Here is a 27,863-nt window from a genome sequence, read left to right as displayed (position 1 = left end):
CCGGGATTTCTGGTGGCACCGAAGCGAATGGCAGCTTAAAAGCCCCGCTCCCAACAAGTTTGATATTTATCCCCTCTGAAGGACATTAAGATAAAAAAAAAAAAAAAACTGTACTGAAACTTAGCATGGAAGGGGATGAACAGAAAAAGACACATGTAAACAAGGCTCAAGGCTCGTGATAGATAGATAGATAGATAGATAGATAGATAGATAGATAGATAGATAGATAGATAGATAGATAGATAGATAGATAGATAGATAGATAGATAGATAGATAGATAGATAGATACTTTATTGATCCTTTGCAGGAAATTGCTTTGTTACAACAGCAGCAGTACAAGAAGAAAAACACTCTGACCCATCGCAGGAACATCCCACAAACAGTCATCAATGGAACAAATAAATAATAAACAGAATAAAAGATATATATATCTATATATATATCTATATATATATATATGTACAATACAAGTAATGTATATAATACAATAACCTGAAAACACCTAACACACCTAAGTATGCACAGCATACAATAATAATTCATCACACAGCGATATTAAAAAGTGTAATAGCAGCCGGCAGGAAGGACCTCCTACTGCGTTCAGTCTTGGACCGAGGGGGGATCAGTCTGTGGCTGAAGGTGCTCTCTCTGAACACCTCAAGATGGTGCAATGGGTGAGATGCGTTCTTCAGAATAGAGTGATAGAGGAGAGACAGTCAAAGAAAGATACAGCCAGGTGGAACGCTATGAGAACAATGGTGATGCTGATGAGGACGTCATGCAGGCCATCTATAACGAGATTTGTGCGCTCAAGTCAGATCTTAAAAGTGAATTGAGTACCCAGGTGTGAGAGAACCAAGAGGCTCTGCAGACAAAGCTAACCAAGCTAGAAGCACGCTCATGCTGGAACAATCTCCATATATACAGAGCACTGGAGGAATCAGAGGGGTCCAGTCGATTGGATTTTGTAACAAAGATAATAAAATCCGAAGTTGGGCAGCCGGTTGCGGACGTGGACCTTGGAATTCAGTGCTGCTTCTGAGCGCTTGCCCCAAAGCCTCCAGAAGATGCACTGCCTAGATGATTGGTAATTTGCTTCCTCGAGTTCAGAGTGAAAGAACAGGTACTGCATTGTGTGGAGAAAGAAGGATGTTCGTTACAAGGGGAAAAGAATTTACTTCAATCAAGATTACCCTCCAGAGATAGTGAAGAAAAGAAAGGCCAAAGGAATCAGTTTCCAAATGCCACATCCAGCTACACTTAAGTATTTTTTGACTGCGGCCCCCAGATCTAGGAGAACACAGCAGAGGCGGTCAAAGACCTGAAGAAGAGAGGATTCCTTATGGAAAACATTAAGGATCCAGACTGCACTGCCAAAGCAAATGAAGATTAACAACGTGGGAGAAGGCTGTTGCTGGCGAGTGAAACACCTGAGGGTAAAAAGCTCCACACTATCGCCAGTCTACCTAAATTGAACAAACAATTTATAAGATTAGAAACCCCAAGACACAAAAGGTTTGCAGTGAATCGGAGAATATTCAACAGGCTTTTGAACTACATTATAAAGATCTATAAATGACAGTGCCCCCTATCACTCACTTCAGGCATCAACACAACTTCTCACTCAAACAGGCCACTATGAATTGGTTAATCTTCCAAAACGAGTCCACAGCTCTAATCTCACTGCTCATTCAAGATCAAACTCTGCTTCACACCCTAAACTTAATCTAACAGGGTTTAAGAATTGGAACGTCTTAGGTTTTATACACTGAAATATCAGGAGCATTATTCAGCAAGACAAACTCTATCATCTGAAAATCCTGGTGACACAGACAGATCCTGATATTGTGGTTTTATCTGAAATTTGGTTGAAATGCACTGTGAATGACTCTGAGATAGCCTTGAATGTTTTTAACCGTTTTAGAATTGGTAGAAATTCAAGAGGGGGAGGTGTGGCTATGTATATAAAAGCTTGTTTTAATTGCACTGTTCTTAATGCTGCCACGATGGAGATGTGTTTTGAGTTTTTAGCTTTAAGAGTGGCTTTCGAGAAAAGCATAGCACAATTACTGCTGCAATGCTTGTTTTAAATGATATTATCCTGGCGTTAGACAAAAAGAAACACTGTCCAACTCTTTTTATTGACCTCTCAAAGGCTTTTGATACAGTTGACCATAAACTTATTTTATTGGATTTGATAAGATCGCTTTTAAATGGTTTCCAAGTTATCTTACAGACAGACAGCAATGTGTGACTCTGGGTAATGTCAAATCAGACTTCATTCAGGTTACAAAGGGTGTACCTCAAGGATCCATCCTTGGACCTGTTTTATATTCCCTATATATTAATGACATTGTACCTACTGTCACTGGCTGCAACATTCATCTTTATGCAGATGACACTATTTTATATTGCATTTCAGACTCTGTACATTCTGCAATTATATTTTTTTCAGCACTCTTTCACTGACTAACAAGCTGCTCTCAGTTATCATAAAGTGGTTCTTAATGCAGGTAAAACAAAATTTATTGCTAAAAATAGTGTCATTACTGTGGTGAGCATATACAGACCTCCATCTGCTCCTTCTTAAGCTATTGATAAGTTAGCCAATCTGTTAGCTCCATACATAAAGTCAGAGTTGATTGTATTGGGTGATTTTAACTTAAACTGATTGAACTCTGCTTCTGATCATTTAAGAGATATGTACAAACATAAATCTCTCACAGGTAGTTGCTGATCCCACCAGACAAATTTAAAAGAGCCCTCAAAGTCATCCCTGATTGACTTAATCTTAACAAACTGAAGAGAGAAAATTTTCAACTCTGGTGAATTTGAACTTGGTTTTAGTGATCATTGCCCAATAGCTTGTATTAGAACTACAAAAATGAAAAAATTAGGTCCACGCTTGGTGTCTAAATGGAACCTGAAACATTTCAGTGAGTAGGCCTTCTTAACTGATCTGTTGAATAGTGATATTCATGACACGGTTGAAATCCCTGATGTGGCTCAAGCCCTTAACCACTTTTCTAAATCTTTTAATTCAATAGTTGATAAACAGGCCCCTTTTAAAAAAATATAGAATTCAGAATGGGTCTAGTCCCTGGTTTTCATCAGAAACCTCTTCTCTACTCAAAAAAGAAATAATGCCTGGATGCTGGCTAGGTGTACTGGAGACCCGGGCCACTGGCTTGCACTTAGGCAGCTTAGAAATAAATGTACAGCTGCTATAAGAAAGGCCAAGTCTGATCATTACATAAATTTGATTCCCAAAGCCTATTCAAATCCAGCAAAACTCTAGAGGGCAGTAAATTCTGTTAAATATAAGTCTTCCCCTTCATCCCCCACTATCACTACACCGGATGGATGCTCACTCTCAGATCAGGTAGAAATATGTGCTGCTGTCAATCACCATTTTGCATCTGCTGGTCACTTATTTGACCATACTTATACAGGACCCCTCCTGCCTGACACTGATTTTGCCATCAACATGTTACCAAACCCCTGTTTCACTCTCCTGCTGTTCTCTCCTGGTGATGTGGCCAATGCACTACAAGCTATAGACACAAAGAAATCAGTTGGTGATGACAAACTCAATCAATACTTCCTTAAACTAGCAGCTCCATTTATAGTAAATTACATAACACACATTTTTAACCTTTCTATTTTACCTGGTACAGTTCCTAGAGTCTGGAAAACTGCATTAGTAACCCCCTTACATAAAGGCGGTGGAACAACTGACCTTAACATCCATAGACCTATATCCAAATTATCCAGTCTTGGAAAAATATTGGAATCACTGGTAAATACTCAACTCCAAAAATTTATCTCAGACTACTCTGTTTTAAGTTCTCACCAATCTGGCTTTCGAGAAAAGCCTAGCACAATTACTGCTGCAACGCTTGTTTTAAATGATATTATCTTGGCATTAGACAAAAAGAAACACTGTCCAACTCTTTTTATTGACCTCTCAAAGGCTTTTGATACAGTTGACCATTAACTTATTTTAAATAAACTTCTTAGTATTGGATTTGATAAGATCACTTTCAAATGGTTTCCAAGTTATCTTACAGACAGACAGCAATGTGTGACTCTGGGTAATGTCAAATCAGACTTCATTCAGGTTACAAAGGGTGTACCTCAAGGATCCATCCTTGGACCTGTTTTATATTCCCTATATATTAATGACATTGTACCTACTGTCACTGGCTGCAACATTCATCTTTATGCAGATGACATTATTTTGTATTGTATTTCTGACTCCGTACATTCTGCGATTAAAATTTTTCAGCACTCTTTCACTGACTAACAAGCTGCTCTCAATAATCATAAAGTGGTTCTTAGTGCAAGTAAAACAAAATTTATGCTTTTCGCTAAATCAAAAAATATCAATGACGAAAATCAAATTATCTCAACTAGTAATGGTACAACTATTGAAAGAGTCTGTGAATACATGTATCTTGGGATTTGGATCGACGACAAAATTACTTTTAAGTATCATACCTAGTAACTAAACTGAGACAAAAGGTGGGCTTTTTTATATATATATAGAAACAAATCGTCCTTTCCCCTTTCTCCCAACTTTTGTAGGAAAAAACTTGTTAAGGCTACTTTTTTGTCAGTTCTGGATTACGGAGACATTTTATACAGGCATGCACCAGCTACAGCCCTACATTCCGTTGACACTGTTTATCATTCAGCCCTAAGATTTATTACAAATGACAGCTATAACACTCACCATTGCAGCCTTTATTCTAAAGTTGAATGGCCCTCTCTATCCAACAAACATGACAGACATTGGATTTTGTTTGTTTTTAAAGCCCCCACTGATCCTTTACCATCTTATATTATTTTTTTTTGGTATCTTTTAATATAAGTCAATATCACACTCGCTCAGTAGACTGGCTCACACTGCAGATTCCTTCTGTTTGTACTGAATTTGGAAAGTCCCGTTTTCTTACTGTGCACCTGAAACCGGGAACACTCTCCAAAACCATCTGAAACTTACCACTTTTTTTTATCATTAGGAAAATTTAAATCCTTAATCACTTCTTATTTTACCTCCAGCTGCTCCTGTTTTAAAGTAGGTGTCTTTGCTCTTAGTTAATCTTTATCACTTTTACTTTCTGGTACTTCTGATATGGCATTATATGTTTAAAATATTTTGTGTTTTAAATTCATAATTCCATCTTATTTTACCTCCAGCTGCTCCTGTGTTTATGTAGAGTTCTTTGTTTTTAATTCGTCTTTGTCACTTCTACTTTTTGGTATTTCTAATATGTCCATTGTATGTTTCAATTGTTTTGTTTTGTCTCAGCTATATTGTAAATGAGATTACATCCTCAATATATCTCCGAGTTTAAACAAAGGTTATTAAATACCCAACCGGTCATGGCAGATATTACAATAATAGAGACTTTTCTAAGTTCACTTCTCTATAGGAGAACAACAGAATGAAGAAATCATGGCTGAGATAATAGCAGAAGAACTGAATAAAGCCATTTCAAGATTGAAAGCTAATAAGGAATGGTATAAAACATTTAAACTTCAAATACGACTTGTGCTGCTTAACTGTTTTAGTCATACACTGAGAAGAGGGGAAGCCCCCCAATCATGGAATGATTATCTCTAACATCCCAAAAGAAGGTAAAGATAAAAAAGAATGCAGCTCATTCAGACCAATATCAGTCTTGAATGTAGACTATAAATTATTTGCTTCAATCTTATCTAAGAGCCTGGAATCCATTGTCCAAGCACTGTTAGATTTAGATCAAACAGGCTTTGTATTAAATAGACAGACACAGGATAATTTAAGAAGACCATTACAAATGGTGAATCATATTACATTAGAAAACATCAGCACAATGTTGGTCAACCTGCACACCGAAAAGACATTTGACTTGGTAGGTTGGGAATATCTATACAGGGTATTTGCAAGATTTGGCTTCAAAGATAGTTTTATTAATTAGAGCATTATACTTTTCTCCAACAGCCAGGATCAGGGTTAATGGACACCTATCGCAAACTATTTATTTGGAAAGAGGGACACGCCAAGGCTGTCCCCTAAGTCCGACCCTATTTGCATTATTTATTGAACCTTTGGCTCAAGCAATTAGAGAGGACTCTGAGATAAAAGGGATTATGATCATTGGAGAAGAACACAAGACTTGTATGTTTGCAGATGATGTTCTGCTTTTTATTACAAACCCTGACTCAAGCATCCTTAAATTGATGTCCCTGCTAAAAAAAAAAAAAAAAAAAAAAAAAAAAAAATATATATATATATATATATATATATATATATATATATATATATATATTTATATAAGCTAAATATTAAAAAAATGCAAACCCTCACATTTAATTCTACTCCCCGGGAAATATAATTTTAAATGGAACTCACCCAAAATTAAATATTTAGGAATAAACCTAACTAAAAACATGTCAAAACTTTTTGAAAACAACTATGGCCTCATTAATAAAACTAGAAAAGCACTCAGAGAGCGCAGACCTCTGCCAAGGCAGATCAGTGGCCCCCCATGCCCCCCCCCCACCTCCCCCACCCCCCATCACCATCAAAATTAAATCCTTGTGCCAGTATCAACATTTCCTGAAATTTTCATCCAAATCCATCCATAACTTTTTGAGTTATCTTGCACACAGACAAACAGACAGACAGACAAACCAACGCTGGCAAAAACATAACCTCCTTGGCAGAGGTAACTAACAAAGTGGCTGAACAGGACAGAGCAGCACAGCCAACAACCTGGAGGGGGTGGGGCATGAAGTGGCTCATTTGCATTTAAAGGGCCAGTGCTCAAAATGACTTTTCTTATGTCATTAATCAGGAATAGGGTTGAAGATGGACCAAGTTCAATTAATGAAGAATTCAGACCCAAGCATAGCATTTACAGTTTATGTAGACTACGGCGAAATGTTTTAAAATACATAGTCGATAGTCGACTTGATAAGTTTTTGCTAATAGTAGGCCAGAGTACAGCTGAGATATTGGCCAAAGTTCAAAAATGGATATTTTGCCATAACATCTGTCAAAATCATGATATCAACTTGAAACCAAAGCCAAATTGTGCATTTTTCTATTCCACATCTGATGGAATGCATTATGACATCATAAGGGTCACGCCCTCACTAGCACCCCGGGGTAAATATCAGGGGGTTAGTAAACTCAGTTTTCTGAAATTTGAAATTGCTGTAATATTGCCAATATTCATCTTATCATACCAAAATTTAATATGCAGCCTCTCTGTGCAAGTCCCTCCTCATATCCCAAATTTCGCAACTCTAGGTTGCGTGGCTTTTGGTTGCTTTGGTAACACATATAAAATTTGTTTATCGTTGAATAACTTCTGTTCGTCATAGTGATTTCAAACTAATGCCAAATTATTGGAAATTCAATTCTCTATCTATTGCCTACCTCATTTGTCACATGCATATATATATACTTTGAGTTAGTTGCAGTGGTGTAGTCTAGTTTATTCTAGTGGGTATACTCTGATTTTTCCCCTCCCAGCCTCATACACCCCTGTCCTGGAGCAACATCTGTACCACAGCACCCCTCCCAGAGCAGCAGCTGCTCCAAAACAGCCCCACACAAGAACCCCCATGCTCATTAATCCATAAAGTATACATCCACACTTAAGTGAGATCATGAAAGACTGGTTATGTATTATCTAAATGTAAATGTATTGTAAGCAAGACAAGATGTGTAACTGTCATTAGCAGCTGGACTTTCATTAACTATTCAACAGCCCGTGACAAGAAAAGACAAAGATGTTTCAAATCAAGAAAAACGAATGAATAAATAATATAACCTGGAGGTAAACAAAGACATCAGTAATTAACTTTAGGTGTAACACAAGTTGTCTTTTTTGTTTCTATGTTAGCATTAAGACCTGCTGAACAGGGTCAAAACCTATTAGTGAACTGGGTACAATCTTCAGCCATGGCTAAGAAAATGCATGAAAAATAAACAAAAGGAGGCAAAAATTCCACTCTTTCAAGGGCTCGAATTATGTTATTATATTATCTAACATATCAATTATACAATGGTGTACATGGTGTCTTAATTAATGGACCATTAAGATGCCAATGGGGGCAGATCAAGCAAAAGTGAACATCAGTGTCATAAATTGAAGTTTCACCTATCATTTCTCAAATAGGCTCATTTTTGACTTAAGAACTCTATTTTATTGAAGTGTTTACAAAATTTCATTATCACTTGTAGAAAAAAAAGAAAGATATAATCATTACAAAATTAACCTAAAAAGGACTAAAATTTGTAAATGCACTATTAACTTTAATAATATTTGTTCTTGCTTGTATCAGTGATATTGTAAGTCTGTGAATCTGAAGGAACTAACAATTCAACAGTACAATAATATAGCAAGGTTCGGTCCAGTCCAATTATTAGTTAAATATGCTCTGCTATTATATATCACTACAGTTGGATTATGCATGTGTAGTATTCTTATACCGGCATATTTGCATGTAATAATACTCGGAGTCCAGATCGCATTTAACTTACTTTTATTGCTTGCCTCGTGCTTCTGCAATCCCCTCTATACATCCGGTTTCCTCAATGTAGTTCTCCTTACGCCAATAGGTGGCACTGACACTACATCCCTCCTTTTCTTGGATGCTAAATCATATCAATACTCAACATTCGGAATATAATCCTGTTTTACTTGTGTAACGTAAATGTCTCCCATTACTCATATAACTTTACTCCTTAAAACTCATTTTTCCATAACTAATGTCTCAACACTACTGAATATCATTGTTATGAACAAAGTTTACAGTGACAGTTTTATCTGGAACTCTTTTTCACAAACAAGAACCTTAACTTCCTAGAATGGCTAGGGGTAGACTGCCCTGCCATTTAGACAAAGCTGGAGGTTATTCTGCTCCTTTATGGCAATGTCTCACTAAGTTATATAGTCTCTCAGACTAGCAGGTTGCTGTCTGGCTCGTTGAGGATGATGATGACAATGTGCCTCACTGTCAAACACTTCAGTTGTAACTGGTTGGCTGTGTGACTCCTTACACTCAGCACCAGTTTGTGTAGTCCCAAGTCCAAACTGTGGCTGTATCCAAAGTTTCACAAATGACACATGTTGCATGATCTGCCTGCCATCCCTATGAAGGACAACAGATTTCCCTTTTCTGTCCATGACTGTGTATGGATCCCACTCATATGTCGTAGACAGTTTGTTTCGTTTGGGTTGCTGGAGCAGAACCATGTTGCCCTGCTGGATTCTGCTGTCAGTCGCTCTTCTGGTTCTGTTAGCATCCACTCTGCCCTTCTCCTTTTTCACAGCATCAGTGGAGCGGACTGCAGAGTCATCAAGTCCATCTGTAGGCTGAGCACCAGAAAGCTCAGGCATTTTGGTCCTGGTTTGGCGTTTGAACAACATCTCTGCAGGACTACATCCAGTGGTACACTGTGGAGTACTTCTGTAAACCATGAGAAATGTCTGCAGTTCAATACGCCAGTCTTTTCCAGCTGCATGCGCTGTTCGAATGGCTTTGCAGAGTGTTTTGTTTTGTCGTTCAACCTCTCCGTTCGCTTGAGGCCAGTATGGAGTAATGCGTCTGTGTGTTATACTGTTTTCTTTCAGATATGCTTGAAATTCACTTGCAATGAGAGGAGTACCATTGTCTGTTACAAGGCATTCTGGGAGCCTGTGAACCGAAAAAAATTGTCTCAAAGCCTTGATTATGTTTGCTGATGTGATACTTTGAAACACAGACACCTCCACCCATCTGGAATAATAGTCTGTTGTTACAAGGAGATGTTCTCCCGATGGAAATGGACCACATAAATCAATGGCAAGTGTTTGCCACGGCCGCGCTGGAAGTTCTTTTCTAACTGTAGGAACTTGAGGTGGTGGTGGTCCATATAGTTGGCATGCGTGACAGGATTTCATCATCATCTCTGCATCTTGATCTATTCCTGGCCACCACACCTTTGTTCTCAGTCTTTGTTTTTTTATTTTTACAATTCCTTGATGGCCCTCGTGACCCAACAACAGGGTGCATTTTCGTGCAGCTTGTGGCATGACTATACGGGTGCCTTGTAACACCATCTTTCCAGTAGTCGACAGTTCTGTTTGTATCTGCTTGTATGCAGCATCACTTTTACTCCAGTTTCCACTTTTTATACTCTCTCTCAGAGTGGTCAGTACAGGGTCCTTGGCTGACATGTCTTCCAGCTCTTTTGGACTGAATGCGTTTGGCACCGCCAGTGCAGTTACACAATAAATGTGGTCGTCATCCAGAGAAGTGGTTGTAGGGGGGTTGACAGTCAGCCGTGACAAGTCAGCTGCGTTCTGGGGTCCAGGTTTGTAAGTTACCTTGAATGTATATGGCTGTAATCTCAAAGCCCATCACTCAATTCTTGCTGGTGGTTTTGACTTTGGGGAGTAGATTGTCTCAAGTGGCTTATGGTCTGTGACTATTACAAAATCCTTGCCATACAGAAACACATGAAATTTGTTATATGCCCACACAATGGTGAGCGCCTCTCTCTCTGTCTGAGAGTAACGCCGCTCTACATCAGTTAAAGCACAGCTGGCATAGTACACAGGTTTATGTGGTTTATGTCTGCTTGCTTCTGGCTAACTGAAAATCTTTGAGTTTGCCCAGACCTTCAAAACATTCTTTGTATTGCTCTTGCAGTGCAGACTTTAATGCTCCTGTATCTTCTGTTTGGATTGTGTTTATGTGTGTTATGGGTCCTATGTGGAGGAGCCCTAATGCCATTGCTGTCTTCCTCCCTAGCACACACACTGGTGCATCCTTCACTACAATCACGTTGGCTCAAACTGATTCAGAGCCATCAACTGCTTTGATGTTGGCTGCAAAAATGCCTTTAACTGCAAGTGGTATCTTAGACCCAAAAGGGTACACTCTCATCAGTCTGCTTCAGATCTACAGATATGTCTGACTGCGCCTGTATGTACCTGAAGGTTTCTGTGTCCACAATATTGCATGAAGCTCCAGAATCTGTTAGCATTCTGACAGGCTGGCTATTAATTACTACAGACAATTCCCCGTCATCAGAGCTGTTAGTAACTGCGAACACGCGTTCTTGATCATGTTCATCACACATCTCAGTTCGTATAGTTGTGACTGTGAAAACACGGTCATCATCATCATTTCCACTGTCATGCCTGTTAGTCGTTGCTGAGGGCCTATTTGTCACTTGATTCACTTTTAGCATTTTCGTTTTGCATACTTTAGCAAAATACCCTTCTTTACCACACTTGTTGCACTGTTTACCTTGCGTGATGGTGCATTCACGGCCATTGTGTCCTTCGCGGCTGCATCTGTAGCATTTTGCTGTATAGTTCTTATTGTTAGACTTGTCTTTGTATTTAGAAAAACGTTGTCTTCCTTTTTCCATTCTGTTCTTTGTGCTGCTGTTTGGTCTGCTATCCACTGCGTTAATAGTCAGCTTTTCCATCTTGGCTGCTTGTTGGTCTGCTGCTTCCATCGACCTCGCTATGTCCTGAAGTCCGTCGAGAGTCAAATCCTTCTCTCGCAGCAGCCGTCTCCACAGCGCGTTGGAATGGCACTTGTCAATCACTTGATCATGAATGAAGTCGTCTCGGTTTTCCCCAAATTCACACATAGCAGCCAACTTTTTCAGTCTGCTCACAAAATTGTCCACGGATTCCCCCTGTGCTTGCTCTGCTTGCCGAAACACATGTCTCTCGTAGGGAATATTTTTCTGCGGTGTGAAATATGTATTTAACTTTTCCAGTGCCTGTTCATAATCTCTATCATCTCCAGTCCCATCTAGCGTGGAGAATATATCCTGGACTTTCGAGCCGGTTAAGTGCAACAATAAAGCTCTCTTCCTCGTAAGGTCTCGTATTCCTGACGCTGTGATGTAAAGTTTGAATCCATTAATCCATTTTTCCCACCGCACCCCAACAGTACCTGGGTCAGAGAGTACATCAAATGGCACTACCGCTGGTAAACTCACAGCCATATCGTTCCTCACTGGGTTAGCTTTGCTCCGCTCACCTTTTCTTTTTCCAAACTCTTCCGCGGTTCTTTACTTCTTTGTTGGAGATAATCCGTAACACTTTGTACCTTCTTGCATCCTTGTTGCCAAATGTAGTGTTCTTATACCGGCATATTTGCATGTAATAATAGTCGGAGTCCAGACCGCATTTAACTTACTTTTATTGCTTGCCTCGTGCTTCCGCAATCCCCTCTATACATCCGGTTTCCTCAATGTAGTTCTCCTTACGCCAATGGGTGGCACTGACACTACAGCATGTAAATAAAAATTTATTAGCATATTTGTAGTGCTTTAGTTAAAGCAAAGTCTTTTACTCTGACTACTGAACAAAGGTACAAATTGCTGTCCCTGTGTCACAACATATTAGTGTTCATAAAAAGTTATAATTTCAATATTTTTATCCAATATTGATTACAATTGTACTTCAACATCATAGCTAAAGCCTTATTAATCATTTAGGATCCATTTCTTTTGAGACCAGCATGTTTTGTACATGTGTTTGTGAAAGGTGAAAAAATATATATTAATTTTGAGTCCCCGTGTCACACTCAGTAATTTTAAGTATGTTTACCCAAATTTTCTTTCTGTAAAGTGCAACATGTCATGTGAAAGTACGTACTCAGACCTATTCATACATGTATTAAACATGGAGATAAGTTATTTAGTTTTCAACACAGAGACTATTGAACAGGAAATGTGTCCCTGTGGCACCACTGGACAGGTCCAATGAATTAATTTAATTTTTATTTACAATTTTATGAATGAACTATATTAACATTTGAATGTAGCATTAACTTTGTTCATTTACATGGTTTCTACCAGCTTTATCTGTTGTCTAATATTTACCAAACTTTCCGTTTCTCCACTCTAACCAAGGATGTCTGTTTTTGAATTCCCTTGTCTGACTCACTCCACAAGGATGGACAGGTCCAGTTCTAATCTACAATGCGTGCACGCACACACACACACACACACACACACACACACACACACACACACACACACACACACACACACACACACACACACACAGAGCAGCAGCCACACCTCATTAACTTCCACCAAACAACCAGTAAGCTAGTGTTCGATATAATTCAATGTGCCAGTCACTTGCTGTTACAATAGTGGTTACTGTTTTTATAACAACATACACGACTTACATTTACCAGGTAGGATGATGGTGTCAGCAGGCTTCCCTTCTCTACCGTCAGGTAAAGGTGCTGTGGTACAGTCATCAGGCTCTCTTACAGTAATATTAGCGTTAGCAGCAGGCACAGCTGTACTGTCCCCCGAAGCAGCAGTTTTGTTTTCTTTTCATTTTTTCAACACTGTCCTTCACTGGCTAGTGTTAGACCAGTTGTTCACGCCATACAATTTGACAGCTTCTTTAGTAGTAAACGTCAGGTAACATCATGCTTGACGGAAGCCCCATATGGTCCAAAAGTATCCACTTTGTAACACAGAGAAGTGGAATTTATGAACGGTAAAGTGAAAGTCATGTCACAAAACCATACCGATATGTATCTTTGTGCATTTTCAGTGGTTATACGGAAATTTGGGACCTTTTGTAGTGGTTATACGGTGTATACCTGCGTATCACATAGACTACACCACTGGTTAGTTGGCATCTAAAGTGACCAGGGCTCAAGTGCCTAATTTGCATATTCACAAAATGGTTTCTGTCTTGAAAACAAAGACAGATATTAACTAACTTTGTATTATTGACTTATAGGAAGTTGAATATGGTCTTCCACTTGGTACCAATTTTGTTGACCTTTGATGACCTTGAAAGGTCAAACTCAAGGTAATGATTTTCAAAATACCCAATTTTTGACCATAACTCCCTCAATTTTGCAGATAGAGAAAAACGACTAGTATCAGAAAATAAAGCATGAAAACATAGACCAAAGTTCTCTTTCAAAGGCTTCCAGCAAGCGCACTGCTTGGTCAGTTTGTATGTCCGTTCGTTGCTTGCCAGAGGGCAAGCATATTGGTCAGTTTGTATGTCTGTATGCTCTGTAGTTGTCACTCTTCAATCATTATTATCAAACCATGACCAAATGATTTGCCACATTCTTTAGTCGACCTGATTTGTTTTTGCCAATAGTATGCCAAAGTACAACTGAGATATAGGCCAAAGTTCAAAAATGGATATGTCACCATTACTTCCGTCAAAATCATTGTATCAACTTAAAACCAAAGCCAAATTGTGCATTTTTCTTTTCTGCACCTGATGGTATGCATAATGATGTCATAAGAGTCACCCCCTCATTAGCACCCCGGTGTAAATATCAATAGGGTCGCTAAACTCAGTTTTCTGAAATTTCAAATGGCTGTAATATTGCCAATATTCATCCGATCACACCAAAATTTAACATGCAATACCTCTGTGCCAAAGTTCTCTTTCAAAGCCCTCTGGCAAGTGCTCTGCCTATGGCAGTTTCATCTGTCTGTGTGTTTGTCTGTATGTGCTCTAGTGGTCACATTTCAAACATCATTGAAATCAAACCATGACCAAATGATTTGCCATGGTCTCTAATCAAATTGCTGAGATACTGGCTAAAGTTGAGGTCAAGCACCAAATCTGCATATTCAGAAAACGGCTTCTATCTTACTAAGATGTGCATCGACTAACTTTGTATTATCGATGTGTAGGAAGTTAGATATGACCTTTCATTTGGTACCAATTTTGTTGACCTTGGATGACCTAGAAAGGTCAATTAGAAGGTCATGATTTTTAAGATACTCAATTTTCGCCCATTACTCTCTTAGTTTTGCTGATCAAGAAAAACAATGAGTACCACGTTATAAAGCGTGAAAAATTAGATGATGTATTATTTCGTTTTTCTCTATCATTTCAGAGTTATGGCATAAAATATTGCTATTTTTTGCACTTTTTTTCAATTTCCAATCAGAACTGTTGAAGATAGAAGAATACGAATTCTACCACAATGTTCAGCTTTGAAAAGTAGGATGTAGCGGCCTTTTAGTTTTCCTCTATCACTTCCGACTTCTGAGTTATAACAATTGAAAATTTGTATGTCGTGTAAATTCACAAAATGGCTTATATCTATGAAATGATGGCAGATATTGATTAACATAGTCCTATTGACCAGAGCTGTATAAAGACAGTTACGACACGCTTTGATGTCAGCGCTCCGGTGATCACATGGTTCATGTAAGCCTGAACAGTTCCTAACAAACTAAGCGCTGTCATGTTCTTCTATGGGACAGACAACAGTGAGTGCATTATTGCATGGCAAATCTCAAAATAAACCACACACAACCGTTGTTGTACCGCTGTATTTATTGTTCTGTCAGTTATGCTTTTGAGTAGTGGGGTTGACTACTGAAAGGACTGCATTTACTCTGAAAAGCCTAAAATTTTGAAGGGAAAGGTTTGTGTTAGCTTGGGTAGGTTATTTACATGAGAGGTGCTAACTTTACAAGTTCATTCATTCTTCAATTGTACTGTACTCGTAAGATGATAGACAATGTACCATTTTTAAGTTTTACCATTATAGGACTCCAGGACTTGCCTGCATTTTAACTGTCTTGATTGATTTAACATTGCATTCTTACTTTTAGTAAAGAATGTTTTTAGCTTTTGTTTTAGCTATCACTTCTTCCTGTTTTAATTTCCTTCTTTATTTATTTATTTTTTTTATTTAATCTTTTCTGCACTTTCACTTTGTTTAATGTTTTATTCTTTATGATTTTAATGTAGTTTTATACCTTTGTAAAGCACTTTGAATTGCCTTGTGCATGAATGGTGCTATATAAATGAATTTACCTTGCCTTACCTTTGTTGAGGTCTGCTTTACCAATGTATGTTTATCTTTATTCTTTAGATGGTCAGTTGTAAGTCACACATCAGAACCATGAAGATTTTAAGATGAAGCCATACACATGTATCAGACCTATCAAAAAACATCAATTATACTTGAATACTTACATGCATGTTGAGTCACTAGTAAGAAAAGTGACTCTACAAACAACTAAGTGTTTGATCACACTTGCAATTTATGTTAGACCTGAGTAGCAGTAGTAAGGATGGCTGGTACAAGAGTTATTCAATAAACAAGGTTTTTATTAAGCAGTTATTGAAACGAGCAATTTGTGTGACCAGGGTTCAAGCTCCTAACTTTGTAGTATCGACTTATAGGAAGTTGAATATGACCTTTCATTTGGTACCAATTTTGTTGACCTTGCATAACCTAGAAAGGTCAAACACAAGGTCATAATTTTCAAGATACTCAATTTTCAATCATAACTGAGTTTTGCAGATAGAGAAAAATGACTGGTACCACATCCTCCACAGTGGAGTGCAGTTGTAGGGTGTTGGGGATTATCCTTTGTTGTCTACATCTCAGGTTGAAGTGCAGATGGCTTCTGAATTCTACCATCTTCCTGGGTTTCTGCTCAAGTTCCTGTACCAGTCATAGGGTGTCCGTCCCAAAATGCGTCGCATGATGTCTGTAGAGGTTCTCACTGCCCACTGGAACACAAACTGGGAGCCATTAGAACCCTTAACCACAGAGCAAAAGAAATTCCTATAGAGGCTGAAGGGAAGAAGGAAGAACAGCAGGATATAGAAACACTGAAGACATGTGGTCATTCTAACTGGGCCTTTTTTAAAGCCAAACCAAGGAACTAAAAACTCAACAACAACACAGAGGAAAAGCCAGAAAAAGGCATTGTCATTCCATACACAGTGCAAGTCTCTAAAAAATGACGAAGGATTTTCAACTAGCGCAATATTCCAGAATATTTCAAACCCACCAATACCCTGAGACCGGCTTTGTTACATCCCAAGGAAAAAATTACCTAAGGAGAAGCACAGCAACGTGGTCTATGCCGTGCAGCGCAGTGAGTAACGTACGGACTTATACATAGGAGAAACCAAAAAACCCTCCATAAATGCATGGGTCACCATAGAAGAGCCTCTTGTCTCTCTCTCTCTCTCTCTCTGAACATGCATGTGAGTGCACAGTGCAGGGAAGCCCCGCCCCTCAATGAGAGACAGTGGACAGAGAAGTGGCTTTAGACTCAACACACATACAATGCTGTGACATGCGTATGGTAGTGTGACAAGGAAATGCGTATGGTAAATAACTGTGGTGTTTCTATACCACCATTTTCTTTTACATCCCTTTGTAGACCGGGAATTTATTTATTTAAAAAAATTAAAAGGGCACTTTTTTCAATGAGGCAAAAAGGGCAGGGGCTCAAGCACCCTTTGGGTCCTATGTGTCCACGTGCCTGTTTTATACTACTGTATATAAGTAGTCAAGGAAAAGAAAGTGTTATATTGTTCAGTACAGAAAGGCCTGTAACAGTACAAAAAATTTTCAGTTCAGTATAGTTTCGGTTTTGAAAGCCACGGTTCAGTTTTTTTCAGTTTGGTACAGAAAGAAAGAAAACCCCTTAAAACGTCTTAAATGCATTTATTATGAATTTTTGAACATTTTTCCCCTAAATTTTGGAGACAATAGAATATGGAAAAACAGGAATAATATAATTCTGCATCTATAAATCAAATAAAAAATAGAAATAAAATAATACTAAATGTATTTTAAACATTAGTATTGCACTTTTCCCAGAAAGGTAGTTTTGAACAAACAACAAAAATCAAATCACAGTTCTGTCAGTTCACCTTCTGCATTAAAATAACAACAAAAAAAATTCCACATTAAGTGCAACATTAACTCGAGGGCAAAGTCGAATTCTCTTTTAACAAACTTAAGAGCAACATTGACAACAAAATTAACCTAATTATTTATTTTAGGACAGCTAACAAAGCCTTTAGGCCACTTTGTGTATTTGTATGTGTGTGTGTATGCGTGGAGGGTGCGATTTGTCAAAAACACAGAGGGGGTTTTTTGGTTGGAGCCGAGGGGGGCAGTTATATACGTAGGGGTACGGTGCATAACTAACACTGGCGTGAAACAAAAGTGAAACTTTACATACTTTCAACATCCAATTCCCGGGTTCTATTCCTCTATTATACAGTGTGTGCGTGTGTGCGTGTGTGTCTATATGTGTGTGTGTGTGTGTGTCAGAGTGAGAGAGAGAGAGAGAGAGAGAGAGAAAGTGTAAGTGTTTGAGAACTATCCGGACATAGGCAGTTGTCTTCCAGCTGAACCCATAGTGATCCCAAACAGGACTGTAATGATAGTGGAGGGTCTTCGGTCTCTTCCTTCCAGGTTGACATCATCTTTGTTGTCTTTTTTTAACCTGTGGCAGCTGCTATTTTGTATTACGGGTCAATGTGCGCTCCTTCAATATGTCCATGTGGAACTTGCGAGGATTTAAAGTTCCGCATCGACCGACGTCTTTAGTTACTTTTTTGTTTTCTCAACATACTGTACCATTTCGGTACAGCTGTGCACCAAACCGAACGGGTGCATACCGAAATGGTTTGGTATGTGAACTGTTGCGGGCGATAAATGGGGGTGAGTTTGTTTAGGGGCAAACTGTAAACACGATGGTGTGTTGGTCAGAACGCAGGCAAGAATGCAGACAAGAATGTTGACAAGAATGCAGACAAGACTCCAATCTCTCAGCAGCCTTTACTTTGATGTTCTTATACAGATGTAGATTCATATATTTATATTTCGTTATGGTTATTGGTTTGTTTACAAAAAACAAACCAATAACAGACAAACTTTTTCAAAAAAATATGACCCCTTTCATTGTATACATACAGCATATAAACTAAACCCATAACTCACTTGAGAAAGGTAATACAAGGACGGCATCTAGTGATGTTACATAAACTAGCGTGGTTACCACATATACACACGACCTAGAACTTTATACCCATCCCCGCACCAACACAACAATGAATAACAAGCATTACAACACTAGAGGGCTCCGTAATATGTTAATGCTCATTAACGAACTCCCAACTATGCATATTAATGCCCGCAACTGGGCCATGGCCCTAAGCTAGCATGGCCAATGGAATCACATACAGAAATTAGACCTATACTGATCGTATGTTACGAGCATAAAACACACACTTACTTTTTTCACTAACTTGGTGCTTAGAACATCAGCGGCAAGAGGTGAAAAAGAAATTATTCAAGGACTTATACTTAGAGGAATTGCTCAATCACATGCTCTGTGTGCTTCACATCAGCCAAACAGGAAATCAAAACAGAACAATGCGACATCATGAACGTGATCTCATGTGACTACCCTAATGAAGGGCTGAGCCTTCACAAAACACATACCAAAATGAAACCATGACCCGAAAACCGAGGTAGGGACTGTACCATGGGCACCAATACAGGATATTGGCCAGAGAAGACAAATGGTTTGACAGAGGAGTCAATGTGTTTGTGAAAGTGGAAAATCCTTCCCAAAAACCTGTAACACCATTTTAAATAACATTCCCAAACAGTTTTCAACCAACAACCTTCCACACCTGGACTCACCTGAAACCAAACAACCCCCTTTGAAAGATTTGGACAGGGACCCACCCCTCTCGTCAACAACCCTGAAACTCACACACAATACCCACCAACCACCCTATCCCAGGGACACACCTTCTCGACAACCCTAGCACTTAAGTTCATTAGCATATGGATTAACACCTACACAGATCACTGCCCCTGCAGGTTTATAAGTCCAGTTTCCCCCAGTAGCTATTAGAACTGAAGAAGTCTCCTGGATGAGAGACGAAACATTTTCAAAAGGGTTAAACCAGTCCAGTTGAACTGACAAAAACTACCAAGAAGTTTGAAAATTTGCATGTCACTTGTGTGTAAATTCACAAAATGTCTGTGAAATGATGGCAGGTATCGACTAACATAGTAGTAGCGACAAATCACTAGTCTCAAGACGCTTTTCCATTTACCTTCAAATTGCGCAAATATAACTTGCGCATTCAAATTTGCCTAAAGGAAAAACGACAATTTCACCAAAACTTGTTTTTTGATTTAAAAGTTTTTGCGCTGGTAAGAGGTGGTTTTTCGGGCATTGCGAAATTGATATATTACGCAAAACTGCCATGGAAAGACCTTTTTTCACAACAACAGCCACGTGAACAAAAAACTGGATGTTGACGGATGTTACAACAAGCAAAGAAGAAGAGTTGCAAACATGAAACGGTACGTGTGGACATACCAGGAAACCGAAACATTTTTGAATTTAGTATGTCATAGAGAGATAACAAGCATTCTCGACTCAAAACATCAGAGAAATGCAAGCATTTACCAGGACCTAGAGGGTGCTATAAGAGGAAAAGGTTACATCTGGCAATTTAATGTACTGCCTCATCAATTTTGTGCATATAGCCTGGCACACACCATACACACACCTGTGAACATTCTGCTAACTCCAAAGGTCTCAGCCACTACCCTGTACTCTGCTGCAGATGGCCAGTTTGTAAACAGCACTGGCAACGATCTTATTGGCAGGAACTGGCTGCCTTGGACACTGCTCAGCAGGTGCTACAAGTGGTCTCAGTGCATCACACAGCACCTCAAAAGTTGCCAGGTCATCCTGAAATTCTGAATTAACAGTTCCTCTGTGAAATCTTCATCTATCACTTCCCAAAAATGCCTCATTCATAGCCGCTTCCAGGTGTGAGGGGCTTGACACTCCACCACCTCAATAAGACGCCTACTTCGCCTTTGAAGTCTAATTATTAGTGATGTGACGTTCACGAATGAATCAAATCTTTTGAACGGCTCTTTGAAACGAATGATGGGAACCGAGTCTTTGTAAAGAGCCGTTCATTTTTTTATTTTTATTTTTTTTAAGGAGGGAGTTTCTTGCCTGTCAATTTAGCGTCAGTGGGGAGGCTTTGGCTTTATATACAGAGTAGAAGTGAGAGAACGCCTGATGTGGTATCATTTTGATATTTACATTAGAGATATCAGGTATTTTGCAATGTTACTTGAAGTATTTTATTTGCACTACAGTTTTTTAGGTATTTAAGTACTGTAATTGTAGTGATTAATCACTGTTGTGTTTTGTGCAATTTTTTCCGTATGTTTACACACATTTATTGTTCTTGTTTTGAGGAGAATAGAATGTTATTTCATAAGAAAATGTTTTATTTTCTTCTTCATTTCTAGGCTACAGAGTAGTCCACATAAAGTACTATGATTTTTTTGGTCAAATTCCAGCATTTGCCTAATGTCACCTCTCATGTCATGTATTTAGCCCACACATTTGAACTGACTATTCTTTTTTACAGTAAGATAATATTTACTGCCGTGCCAATTAAACACATTTCAAATGTAATGTCAATCATCACATGTAGCCTATTTAGTCATTAAAACATTGGTGTTTCAAAATAATGCAAAAAACATAAAGGAGCCAGTCTTTTGAACAGCTCTTTTCAGTGAACGGCTCCTGATTGAACGGCTCCCTTTATAAAGCCAAAAGTCCCATCACTACTAATTATGAATTCCAGAACTGTGATAGAAATATGAATATATCTGTAAATCAACATGATATTTATGTTCGTCGCCATGTTTGTGGAATGACTTATTGTTGCATCTCGCGATACTAAATAAACAAATGATCGCATTTGTGATTTAATGGAAAAACGGACATTATGCACTTCTGTTTTTTTGACATTCAGTAAATATCAGTAAAGTTTTGCGCATGACTACAATGGAAAAGCGACTACATATGGCCTTTCATCTGGTACCAATTTTGTTGAATACCCAATTTTTTACCGTAACTCCCTCAATTTTGCAGATAGAGAAAAACGACTAGTATCAAGTTGTAAAGCGGGAAAATATAGGCCAAAGTCGTCTTTAAGAGGCCTCCGGCAAGTGCACTGCCTATGGCATTTTCATCTTTTTGTCTTTTCGTCACTTTGTCTTTTTGTCTCTTTCTCCACCTTTGAAACATGGGAGTTCTTGTCTTTTTGTTTTTGATCTTCAGATTTTGTTCATGAGTGTATTTCTGTAATGTGTGTTTATTCTGAACAATGAATATTATGATTTTGTATATGATTTTGAAGGATTGTTTGATGTTTTCTAGTGATCTGTGATTAGTTCAGTAGTTTGAATTATAAATAAAAACATCCATCAGTAGTTTTAGAAACAAGTTTAATAATATGAATGAAACCAAGACTTGTTGAATTAAACCTGTGTGTGTGTGTGTTATGTGTGTGTATTGTCTGTGTGTATTGCGTGTGTATTCTGTTCGAGCATTTTGTATATTGTGTGTTTGTATTGTGTGTGTGTGTGTGTATATTGACTGTTTGTATTGTTTGCGTATTGTACATATATATATATATATATATATATATATATATATATATATATATATATATATATATATATATTGTGTGTGTATGTGTATGTGTATTGGGTGCATTGTGTGTATGCATTATTTGTTCCAGTCAGTTCCAGTTGTCGTACCTGTCCTCCATATTCCTACTGTAAGGGACTCGGAGATGCTTCTGTCTGTGAATGTCTTCCTGGATTCACCATGACGACAGCAGACACTTGTAAACGTAAATGACACACATTTAACACACATCAGACCATGTTGGATCATGGTGGTTTCCCATCATAGATGGTGTGTATTCATCAGTATCAACTGGTTCAACTGCACATCCATGAAACACATTAAGGCTACGTTCAGGCTGCAGGCAAATGTGGCCCAAATCCAGTTTTTTTGCTCATATGTGACCTGTATCCAATCTGTTAAAGTTGAACAGTTTGAACAAGTCAGATTTTTTCAAATCCGACTCAGGCCAATTTCATATGTAGTCCTAAATCTGATACGTATCTGATATTTTGCAATGCAACTTAAGTCTGAACAGCCAGGTTGCATTTATCCAACCTTTTACATCACAATTCTGCTTCCCTCCATATTTACTTCCGGAAACAAAGTGCGTGCCTGCATGGTCACATATTACATCGGGACCTCTTTTACACATGCGGGACACTTCAGGGTCACATTCAGTTCATACTCAAAACTGATAGACGTCGCGCTTAATGTGTAATATGAACGAGAACACAAAAAAATCGGATTTCACCCAAAAATCCAAATCGTGCATTAAGACCTGCTGTCTGAACATAGTCTAAGATGCCATGAAATAACAACACAAACATATAAGAACACAGGGCCGATGTGGATAGGAGGAGAGGTTCTTTTGGAACTACCACAGAGGATGTATCAGTTATGATGGACATGTTAAAAGATATTTGTTCAAAGAAAGATACTGAAGTGCGTCTCTGTTCAAATATGTGTAATAAGTGTCGAATCTGTCTAGAATTGAATCCAGTTGAACTCTGACCTTATTGAATCCAGTTGAACTCTGACTGTCTTGAATCCAGTTGAACTCTGACCTTACTGAATCCAGTTGAACTCTGACCTTATTGAATCCAGTTGAACTCTGACTTTATTGATTTCAATTGAACTCTGACCTCCTTGAATCTAGTTGAACTCTGACCTGATTGAATCCAGTTGAACTCTGACCTTAACCTCCTGTGAAAAGGTCTCAGTCTGATGTTGATCTTGTTGTTGTCAGGAACCTGCTCTGAAAGTGACTGTGATGTCAACGCTCGGTGCACCTCTGACGGGTCAAAGGTCACATGCACCTGCAAACCCCAATTTGTGAGTGACGGCAGCATATGCCTACCCAGAAACCCTTGCTCTGAGAACAACGGAGGCTGTCCCATTGAATCCACCGTTTGTGTCTTCACTGGACCCAACCAGGTGAGTCTGCATTGAACCAACACTGTTAGACTTTTACATATTCATCCATTATAAATAAAATAAAATAATAATATTCATCTGTGTCTTTTCTATTGAATCTTATTTTTATTTTGTCACTTCATGCATAAATACTCTTAGTTTAAACTTTGTTTAGATCATTTAGTTGGGTTTTATATAGCGTTAATGTTAGTTTTCAGGTATTATAAAGAATTTATTCATTTATAGAAACTTAAAAATGTAGAAACAAAGAATACACAGCATCAAACCTGAAGTTCTGCAAAATAGTTAAATCAATAAACAGTTTACATAAATCACAAATGAAACTGTAGAAGAACTTGAGGTATAAAGTTTTAAAGGAGGAAAGGGGATCTAAAACTTTTTAGTAGATTGAATGTAGGGATGGGAATCAAGAACCGGTTCTTTTTGAGAACCGGATCCCAGTAGCTCGATTACTTGGAATCGTTTGCCTGCCTGCTTAAAGATTCTGCTTATCGATTCCGCCTTCATTGTGCATGCACAATGACGTCACGCGTACGCTGCATTGTTTTGGTCAGAACGTAGCCAACATGGTGTTGAGGCAGAAACGGTTTAAAAAGACTACACTAGGTCCACTTGTAACACTTGCAAAGCTTCCATGTCGTCAAAAGGGTGGAATCCCTTCAATATGCTCAAGCATTTGTCCACACAGCATGTGATTCATTTACTGGAATGTCACATATTTGATACGCTACTTAGCGACGCTTGTGAATATAGTGGCAGAGTGAACACCAGGCCCAGTTCCGGTTCCAGTGCGGGCAACAAACATTGTACCCCCTCAAGTACAAGTTTCCGCAGGTAGGGGAAAGGAAATGAGGTGCACAAAAACGGGAGATGAGCCGAGCCGAGTCGAACTGGTTCCACATAGTGGAAATGTGGCAATAGAGGAATTAGTAAAGTGCCTTAAGTTTCACTTTCACTGCCTGCTGCCCCCCCGAACCGGGCCCAGCGTTATCTTTTATTATTATTTGTACATAGTGTATATGGTATATTTTCTGTGCAGAGATGGAAATATAAAAGACTGTTATTGCAAACACACCCGTTTGTACTCTTTTATTCCCTCATCCAATGAGAATCCATAAGAGAATTGATAAGGAATCAGATCGATAAGCAAAATCGATAATGGAATCGTTAAATTCTTATCAATTCCCATCCCTAATTGAATGTGTTTACGGTCAAACATCCACAAGAAAAATTCTGAATGTCAGCAAGCAATGAATATGAGCTTAATCTGAACATACACTTGCACACACTTACACACACACATACACATATATGTGCATGCATACACACATACGCATACATGCACACACACAGACACACACACACACACACACACACACACACACACACACACACACACACACATATATACTAGGGTTTGGAATCTTAGTTGTGGGGCAGATACGTTACACATCTCAATACAACATTTCCGATCCGATATATTAAAGATACATGTGGCATCTCGTGATACGATGCAGTTCACATCCAAATGATGATACAGAGCGAGTAAGCACATTCTGATTCAACACATTCATTCTGGTAAAAAAAAATACGCACTGCAATTCAATGAGCTCAAGTATTTATTTATCAAATAAAACCATGACTTTTCACAAAGTGGCTTTTGTGCAATTGCAGAACACATGCCTCATATACAGTCAGGGTGCGATTTGTTCAAAAAACAGAGAGGGGGGTGTTTTATCATGAAAAAATGAGCAATCAATAGACCTCATTCTTTTTTAAGTTAACGGTCGACCCTACTACATGTTGAACAGGTGAACGTTCATCTTGAATGCAAACTAAAAATACATGAACCATTTAATTTTCTGCAATGCTCCACATCTGCAATGTGGGAGATGACCTAATTAAAGTTTCGGGACCATGGATAAGGGCCGATCACATGAACATGGTAGAGGATTTATGGCGAACGGGCAACTCAATCAGACTGTAAAATGTAACATAAAACCCTTAATTAAGACGTCACATCATGTCAAAATAATTCGGCTAATTAGACTAAGTAAATAGTTTGCTCTGATGTTGGACTTCATGTGGCCTTTTCGGCTTTCCTCTTGGTGCATCATCTGCAGTGTTTTGCCCTTCTTTTATCCACATCTCTGCCAACTTCTGAACAAGTAATGAATGCATGTCTGGCCCATTAACAGCTAGAAAGAGCAGACTGTTCAGTGTGGACACATTCATTCTGTTGCACTCATCAGTGAGGATGTGATTCACAGCACTAAATCCACGTTCGCACTCTGCTATCGACAAGGGGAGCGTGGAGCTGGCAGAAGACACTTTGCGGAGATTGTCTTCTCGGACTCCATGGCATTTATATTCTCAAAACTCAGGAGCAAAGGGATGTCTAATACCTCAGCAGCAAGAGTGTCTTGAACTAGTGAGTGACATTTGAGAGACACAGAGAGAGAGACACTGATGTACTGTATAAAGGGAGAGATAGGTAAGGTATACAATGTATTTATGTACATATGGAAGTTTGCGAATTCCGACACTGCTGACAGTTCTCTTCAGGTGAAAGTAAGTGCCAGCAATGTAGGCTATACATGTAAGAAAACTCAGTCACAACCTGCCTGTTATTTCAATTGGTGTTGAATTATTGACAGGGTTGTCCATACCCCCCCCCCCCCCCCCCCCCCATGAGAAGGAAATTCATTCAGCAGAAGAAGGGATGTAAAAACCAGAGGGGGGGTTAATCCTCCCCATCCCTCCCAACACCCTGCATACAGTCACGTGAAAAAGTTAGGATGCCCCCTTTAAATCTTTGTTTTCAAAGTCGTTTCTCTGCATGTTTCTCACACTCAACTTCTAGCTCCCTTGCCAAATCAAGATAGTGTTTGTAATGTAGGTAATACAGAAAAAGGTTCTGTCACATTGACAGACACCTGCGCAAGGTATTCTGGGATGCACTGTTTGATATGTACGTCACTATTTAAGGAAGTATCTCCGGTATGTACGGCAGTATTCAGTGTAGCTGATATAGTAAAAAGTACACATTAAGAAACCACATGTTGTCACCTCCCTTCTATGTCTTGTCACGGAGCTCAAACTGTAGTGTGCAGTTTACACATCCGCGTATCCACGGCACACGTTAACGTGGGTCTTCAGGAAAGAAAATCTTTTCCCAAATAAATAGTAACACTTTTAAATGCAAGTATAATATATATTTTATATTCTATTGAACAGACTGAATTTTATCAATATAAACATTCAATAACAGATGCATTGCAATATCATTCCAAGCTTTTCATTCGCTCACAACTTCTCTGCCGCTGCACTTGGATCATGCTTGCACGTGTTGGTGTGTCGGATAATCTTCCCATCCCTAATACACACACATACTATACATATATATTAGAGGTCGACCAATTATCGGCGCCGATATTTGGAAATTTGACGTATCTGCCTTTTTTTTAATCCGACAGGCCGATATTAAGAAATCAATTTGAAACTGGGTTATTTCGGCTCAGATGCAGCCGCGCCTCTCTCTCTCTCTCTCTCTCTCTCTCTCTCCTGCTTACTGTCTCCTGCACTATCCACCCCGCGCCCTCTGATTGGTTGACGCGGAAGCTGTCCTCACACACACAGACTGGGACTGACTTGGAATGAGACTGTGTTCTACATACATTTTTCTCCATTACTAATACATAGTCTGCAGAGCGTTTAGAGCCAGATTGATGAGCTAATGTTCTGGTAAAAGCTAATCAGACTTCACCTTAGCGTGCTTCCCTAAAACAAGTGAACTGAGTTTTTTAGGTGCTCTCTCTTAATCACACACACATGCTTTTCTATCATGGACTGTTTCCATCTCCATATTATCAGCTGTCTAATTCACACACATGTCAGGAGGTAATATGAGTTAGCAGAGCTGCCGCTAATGTTTACTCTGCTCTGACGTTATTCTGAAACATTAGTTGTGAGATGTAGAGCACAGGGATGTTTATTACAGTTTCAGAAGAGTTTTCTGCGTTTACCTTTGACACATGTGTTTTCACTCCAGAGCTTCTCACACGAGAAAACTTTCCCTTTCTGCGAAGGGTATCCCTTCCGCGATTTCGACGCGGA

The 27,863-nt window shown here is 38.8% G+C and overlaps 1 protein-coding gene and 1 long non-coding RNA gene across 4 annotated transcripts in view; both read left to right on the top strand.

The window, feature by feature from the left end:
• The window catches only part of stab1 (stabilin 1), a 327,280-nt gene that overhangs the window by 19,993 nt on the left and 279,424 nt on the right, over nucleotides 1–27,863 (top strand). For 2 of the 3 annotated variants that reach the window (XM_030133487.1, XM_030133488.1), the window contains exons 7-8: nucleotides 22,423–22,536; nucleotides 23,560–23,747. In XM_030133487.1, coding sequence (XP_029989347.1) covers nucleotides 22,423–22,536; nucleotides 23,560–23,747 — 302 coding nt within the window. The remainder of the gene's footprint in view (nucleotides 1–22,422; nucleotides 22,537–23,559; nucleotides 23,748–27,863) is intronic. The other variant, XM_030133489.1, reaches the window with a different exon arrangement.
• On the top strand, nucleotides 6,764–13,908 carry LOC115418954 (uncharacterized). Its single transcript, XR_003935378.1, has 2 exons — nucleotides 6,764–7,466; nucleotides 13,672–13,908. It is a non-coding gene; the product is annotated as an uncharacterized LOC115418954 (long non-coding RNA).

The sequence above is a fragment of the Sphaeramia orbicularis genome, chromosome 5 (assembly GCF_902148855.1).
Source record: "Sphaeramia orbicularis chromosome 5, fSphaOr1.1, whole genome shotgun sequence".
In the NCBI taxonomy this organism is placed as follows: domain Eukaryota; kingdom Metazoa; phylum Chordata; class Actinopteri; order Kurtiformes; family Apogonidae; genus Sphaeramia; species Sphaeramia orbicularis.
Note: the sequence above shows the minus strand (reverse complement) of the source record. Positions and strands in the feature narration are given on the sequence as shown.